This window comes from Gekko japonicus, unplaced genomic scaffold (genome assembly GCF_001447785.1).
Source record: "Gekko japonicus isolate JY-2015 unplaced genomic scaffold, Gekko_japonicus_V1.1 scaffold3433, whole genome shotgun sequence".
NCBI classification, from domain to species: Eukaryota; Metazoa; Chordata; class Lepidosauria; order Squamata; family Gekkonidae; genus Gekko; species Gekko japonicus.
In genome coordinates this window covers 138,149-145,011 of record NW_015161513.1, presented here as the reverse complement: position 1 = coordinate 145,011, position 6,863 = coordinate 138,149, and the positions used below count along the sequence as shown (strand labels likewise).

The following is a 6,863-nucleotide window of genomic DNA, read 5'->3' as shown; positions in this document are numbered from 1 at the left end:
ATTTATCAATCTAGAACACGGGTGGCCAAACTGCAGCTCTTTCACACATATTGTGTGGCTCCTGGCAGGGTGTCTGGGGAAGCGAAGGGGAGGCATACTTTTTCTCCCACCCTTTCTAACTTCCTTCCTTCCCCCTCCCTCCCATCTGTTTGCTTTCTTGGTTCCCTGGCTCTCTCTCTCTCTCTCGCTCCCTCTCTTTCTCTCTTTCTTTCCACCTCTTTCATTCTTTCCACCTCTCTCTCTTTTTCTCTTAAACAAATACATATCATTAGCAAACAAATATTAGACAAATAAATATCATCATCAATATCTGTTTTTACCCCTTCTGTTTTTATTTTTGGCAGTCTCATTTAATGTTAATAAAAAGCAAATTTGCATATTTCTAAATAAAAACGTGTGTGTAATATTTGGTCATGTCATGCGGCTCTCAAGCATCTGATGTTTACTCTCCATGTGGCTCTTATGCTGAGCCAGTTTGGCCACCCCTGGTCTAGAACAAGCACTGTGCTAAGACTTGCAATATCAGACTTCCTTTTTTAAAAAAGCTTTGAGATACAGACAACATCAAAGTGCTGAAATGGACGTTAGATTGTAGGTAGTGAAGGGCGGGGTATAAATCCAATCTCCTCCCCCTCCTTCTTCTTCTACTTCTACTACTTCCTCTACAGAGAGCCGGTTTGGTGTAGTGGTTAAGTGCGCAGACTCTAATCTGGGAGAGCCGGGTTTGATTCCCCACTCCTCCTTTTGCACCTGGCTGGATGACCTTGGGCAAAGCCGTAGTTCTGATAAGACCTGTTAAAAAGAGCAGTTTCTGTCAGAGCTCTCTCAGCCCCACCTACCTCACAGGGTGTCTGTTGTGGGGAGGGGAAGGGAAAGGAGTTTGTAAGCTGCTCTGAGACTCCTTTGGGTAGTGAAGGGCAGGGTATAAATCCAATCCTCCTCCTCTTCTTCTTCTTCGTCTTCTACTACTTCTTCTACTGCTACTATTCAGTGTCTTCTCTCAGGTCTCTCTTGGGCCCTTCTAGGCCCCTTTTCAGTCGCATTGCCTCTCTTCTGTTTCAGGCTCCCAAAACTACTTTGTCCTAGTGAGTAGTCAGGGGCTAGAGCAATTTAGTATTAATGAGCTTAGGAGGAGGGGGACAGACCTTCCCGTAGAATCTCTCGCTTTATACTTGCTGCCTTGGAGGAGAAGAGGGGCTCTGTTGTAACGTGCTATGGGCTTGACTTGGGTTTCTGCCAAGCGGTAGGTTAGCACCATCTCCCTGGCATGGGGTAATGCCCGGCTTGTGTTTCTGTCCCCAGATAAACAGAGGTCACATGACGACAGAAGCAAAGAGGGCCGCCAAAATGGAGAAGAAGATGAAGATTTTGCTTGGCGGCTACCAGTCTCGTGCCATGGGACTCATCAAGCAGCTGAATGACTTGTGGGACCAAATCGAGCAAGCTCACCTGGAGCTGCGCACGTTTGAGGAGCTAAAGAAACACGAAGACTCTGCCATCCCAAGGAGACTGGAGGTAAAAACTGCGGGGCATCTAGAAGCGGGGAGGGGCGGAGGGTATATTGAGCATTACAGGATGTTGACGTCCCATAATTTCCCCTTGTATGTATGCAAAAGTAAAAAAAAAATCCTCATTTTAAAGAAATCATAGTTCATTGCTTTGATGCTCCTGACCTGAATAACCCATGCTAGCCTGATCTCATCAGATCTGGGAACCTCAGCAGGCCCCGGCTAATATTTGGATGGGAGGCCTCCAAGGAATACCAGGGTCATGACACAGTGGCAGGCAATGGCAAATCCGCCTCTGAATGTCCCTGGCCTTGGAAACCCGTTGAGGGGGTCACCATAAGTCAGCTGCGATTTGAAGGCAACACCAATGACTTTGATGCAGCTGACCCTGGTAGCCCGGGCCATCCCAATGTCGTCGTGATGGACTAAGTAAAACCAGTCTGAGTGTAGGCGGTGGGAGAGGCTCTCTCTGATTGGTGAGCCGCTTCCATGACAACGGAATGCCTCCCCAGCACAACTTGGGAGCCTTGAATCATACACGACATTGTATATGATCTGTAACCTCACAACTGCCTGCCCATTGTAAAGAAATATCTTCTTATCCCTGCCTGACTTTTAAGAAGCCTGCAACAGTGTTATTAGTGTTCACATTGGGGAACTGGCTGGTGGCCCACTGTTTAGACCATACCAAACCTTTGAAAACCATCTTCCCATTTCCCTGCCTTTTTTATAAAGAATAAATCTTACTTCTTATTTTATTTTAAACCACGCTATCAGTGCCATTCTTTTATATCTGGCAGAAAAGGATCTGGCAGAAAAGATGTGGGCTCCTGAGGTAAAAGGTAAGGGGATGACAGAAGTCATACAGGTCCCCTTTACCCGCTTGCCTCACAGTCGTCAAGCGGGGCCTTCATATTTGGCAAGTATGTGGATGGGAGACCTCCTGAGAATACCGGGGCCGGGAGACCAGAGGCAGGCTATGAAGCCACTTCTCTGAATGTCCTCTGTGCCCCCGTAGGAGTCACCATGACTTCTAGGCACGGGAACACACCACACACACACACACACACACAGGGAAGGACGGGAGTTCTAGTGTCCAGGGGAAAGTCTTAGGGACAGACAGGTCTCCAGCACAACTGAGGAGCCTTGAATCATACCCGACACTGTATATGATCTGTAACCTCACAACTGCCTGCCCATTGTAAAGAAATATCTTCTTATCCCTGCCTGACTTTTAAGAAGCCTGCAACAGTGTTATTAGTGTTCACATTGGGGAACTGGCTGGTGGCCCACTGTTTAGACCATACCAAACCTTTGAAAACCATCTTCCCATTTCCCTGCCTTTTTTATAAAGAATAAATCTTACTTCTTATTTTATTTTAAACCACGCTATCAGTGCCATTCTTTTATATCTGGCAGAAAAGATTTGGGCTCCTGAGGTAAAAGGTAAGGGGATGACAGAAGTCATACAGGTCCCCTTTACCCGCTTGCCTCACAGTCGTCAAGCGGGGCCTTCATATTTGGCAAGTATGTGGATGGGAGACCTCCTGAGAATACCGGGGCCGGGAGACCAGAGGCAGGCTATGAAGCCACTTCTCTGAATGTCCTCTGTGCCCCCGTAGGAGTCACCATGACTTCTAGGCACGGGAACACACACCCCAATGCACACCACACACACCAATGCAAAAATACCCAAAAAAACCACCAACCCAACATTGACGCTGTCCGTTTTATTTAGATTCCTTTCGTAGTGCCCATTATGGTGCCATTTTTTAAAAAAACTTCACTTTTTTTCTCGATTCCTTCCTGAATTTTTAAACCTTTCTTGCCCTCTTGCAAATGGATTTTCTCTCACGCGGTTCCCAATGCTGTGAAATCACATCAGAGCGTGTGGCAGGTGTGCGCGCGAGTATGTGTATCTTCCCAGAAATTCTCGGTGTGAACCTGATCTGAGAGCTCCTTTGCGTACGGCCACGTAAGACACCGCAGTGCATGTATTCATGAGCTGTTTCCTTCCTCTAGTGCCTGAAGGAAGACGTTCAGCGGCAACAGGAAAGGGAGAAGGAGCTCCAGCAGAGGTTTTCAGAATTCATGCTGGACAAGGAAACGTTTCAGTCGAAATACTGAGCGGCACATCACGCTTCAGCCGTCGCTTGCGGCACTCCTGAAAGGCCGCAGATCCATTTCTCCATCCGTATCTCAAGCAAGTTCAAGCAAATTATACCGCATATTGTATTTTTTAAAAGACTTCCGTTGTACCATGCGTTAAGGTTGTGGACCTTTTTGGGTCGTTGTTTGGGAGGAGAGAGATCAGGTGAAAAACAAACAAAAAAATTGGAATTCGGTCCCTGAATCCAGCGAGGACAGTTTGCATGCAGTCAAAATCCCTGTGCGAGATAAAAATCCCAGCACCCAGAGTTACGTATGCAGAGATCCTTGCCTGGTCAGGCGTAACTCCCAAACCAGAGGAAGCGAATTATGCCAAAGTCCCGTTGAAAGCACTGGGGCAAGCTGAATGGCGACTAACTTGTACCTGTCGTTCCTTTTAGAGACTTAAGCATGTGCTGTATATGAAGTCAGCTCCGACAGCACTAAAGGGCAAATGAGAGGGGAAATAAATCAAGCCCTGCCCCTTTGTGTGTGTGTGTGTGTGTCCCCAAGATCTAACAGTGCCAGCGATTTGTGTGGCAGAAGACCTTTCCTTCCGCATGCGTGGGGTTGGCCGCTGCCCGCAAGGACGTGGAGATCATGGTCCCAGCATTTTCATAGTAAATCACTCTGGATCTTATTTTTAGTCACATTGTCATTTGCTGAAATTTCCATTTCCCTGTGCTTCTAGTATTTTACCATGGTTAAGATCAACGATGTATACACATATTGTGTACCAGTGCGTGTGTACCAGTGACTACTGTGGCTCTAATAAATCTGAGATGTTGAAAGGAAGAAAAAAAAGGTATCGGCATTTTCTTGTGTCCCATATCTTGAATGGAGCCTAAAACTACCTATTAAAGAAACACAGAGCTTATATATTGACATTGGACCCAAAATAGTGGAAAAACTGAAACGTTTATCACACCTCGTTCTAAAAGCAAGAGGAAGTCTCTGTGGGAGAGCTTCCTTCAAGACGGTGCCAAAAAGAACGCCCCCCCCCCAAAAAAAAAAACGTTTGGGTTGCTGATCTGGAAGCACTTTCCTGGAATTAAACCTCACTGAATAAAATAGCCCTTACTTCTGAGTAGAACTGTTTAGGATTGCTCCCAACTCTCACTCAGTAATATTGCAGGCTTTAAAATGACTTAATTGCAGTTAAAAGCTGAAATGAAAACTCTTAAGTGTAGACGTGAAGTGAGCAAAAACTGTAGGAAATTACTCTCTTGTGAGAAGACTGCGAAGGAACTGTTCTGAATTCAGTCAGCCAAGGATTTGGCCTCACCTGGCTCAGAGGAATAAATACTTGTGAGGAGGGAAACAGAGCCCTTGAACACTCTAGGGACTGGAAACACTGCTTGCTTGATTTCCTAAGAGATTAAAATGGGATAAAAATAGATTTAAGCTGAACTTTCAGCTGCGCCCAGCGGTGCTAATAGCACTGTATGAGACCATCTTCACTTGGATCACAAATTTACGTATTATTGATCCCAAAAATAATTTGTGGTGCTCTGCTGAGAAAGCTTTGTACTACAAAACCACTATTTATTTATTTTTATTTATTTATTGTTAAATTTATACCCCGCCCTCCCCAGATGGGCTCAGGGCGGCTAACAGGTGAGCACATATGCCAAAATCCCACAGGTAAAAACAGAATAAAACAAGCAATAAAATAACCTATAGTCAGTGTTCCCTCTAAGCTGAGTTGGTGTGAGCGAGCTCACAGTTTTTTAGCCTCTGGCTCACACATTTTTGTCTTAGCTCAGGAAGGGATGGGCTCCAGAGCAAACTAATTTATGCAGCAGCCCAATCGCTCGCTCACAACTTCAATGCCAGGAGCTCACAAAGTAGGATTTTTGCTCACAGGACTCCACAGCTTAGAGGGAGTATTGCCTATAGTCAGCAGTGGTGGAAACAAAATACAAACAAGGTGGTTTTTTTGTTTCTTTTAAATGATCCTGCAGCTTTCCTGCTGGTGCCAGGCAACACTGAAGTAATCAAAGATGTTGACAAAGTATTTTAAATCAGTGCTTTTCGCATCTCCTTTTTTAAAGCTTTGATTTTATATTTGAATTCCGAGTCCTTGCCAACCCCCTCCTCTCTCCTGATTTCATTATTTAAAATAAAAATAAAAATGCTAGTTTGTAAAGTACCGGAGTGCCTGATAGTTTTATAAAAAATCACACTTCCATTTAAATGAACAAGATGGGTAGCCGTGTTAGTCTGTCTGTAGCAGTCGAAAAGAGCGAGAGTCCAGGAGCACCTGAAAGACTAACAAAATATGTGGCAGCTTTCATGAGTCCTGGCTCACTTCTTCAGATACAGCTAGAATGGGAGTCCATCTGTCCTATTTATTGGAAAGTGGAGTGATTTCAGATGCCAAATGACATTAGCAGGCAAATGACAATAGCAGGTGAATGACAATGGCAGGCATGATAGGATTTAGGTGAGATATGCAGAGGGGTAATAGACGTGGAGAAATCAGCATTGGTAATGAGACAGGAAACCTAGGTCTCAATTCAGTCCAGGTGGATGCGTTGTCCTGGGCTTCATTATCAATTGGAATTGAACAGTCCCTCTTTCTGATCTCCCTTTGAAATTCCTTTGTTAGAGAACTGCTACTTTTAGGTCAGCAACTGAATGTCCTGGATGGTTAAAATGTTCCTCCACTGGTTTTTGAATGTTTTAGTTCCTAATGACGGACTTATGTCCATTAATTATTTGTCGAAGAGACTGGCATTGTAGGACCTGACGTTTTGCCAGCAGCTGTGACTGGCATCCTCAGAGGTATAACACAGAAAGATGGAGTCCTCTCTGTGTCTAGGTGAGAAGAAAAATGGTAGGCAGGTAATTTATATCTACTCAGGATGGTCGGGTGGATATAAATTACCCGAGTAGATATAAATTACCCGCCTACCACTTTTTTGTTGTTCTTCAGTCGCACAGTCGAGTCCGACTCTTCGCGACCCCATGGACCAGATCACGCCAGGCCCTCCTGTCTTCCGCCGTCCTCTGAAGTTTGCTCAATTTCATGTTCGTTGCATCTATGACACTGTCTAACCTTTGCCGTCCCCGTCTTCTTTGACCTTCAATCTTTCCCAGCATCAGGGTCTTCTCCAGTGAGTGCTCCCTTCTCATTGGGTGGCCAAAGTATTAGAGCTTCAGTTTCATTATCTGGCCTTCCAGGGAACAGTCAGGGTTGATTTC

At 45.2% G+C, this 6,863-nt stretch overlaps 1 protein-coding gene across 1 annotated transcript; it reads left to right on the top strand.

Moving 5' to 3' along the window:
* The first annotated feature begins 1,306 nt into the window (after nt 1-1,306).
* Nucleotides 1,307-4,404, top strand: LOC107125783 (cell division cycle 5-like protein). The gene is made up of 2 exons (XM_015429246.1): nt 1,307-1,515; nt 3,531-4,404. Exons 1-2 carry the CDS (start codon nt 1,318-1,320, stop codon nt 3,633-3,635), a joined length of 303 nt encoding a protein of 100 aa, XP_015284732.1. The 5' UTR covers nt 1,307-1,317; the 3' UTR covers nt 3,636-4,404.
* The last annotated feature ends 2,459 nt before the right edge of the window (nt 4,405-6,863 follow it).

Coding starts and splice junctions, on each gene's coding strand:
- LOC107125783 (XM_015429246.1), top strand. CDS start 1,318: ATGACGACAGAAGCAAAGAGGGCCGCCAAAATGGAGAAGAAGATGAAG. Junction 1,516..3,530: donor CCATCCCAAGGAGACTGGAG/GTAAAAACTGCG, acceptor TCCTTCCTCTAG/TGCCTGAAGGAAGACGTTCA.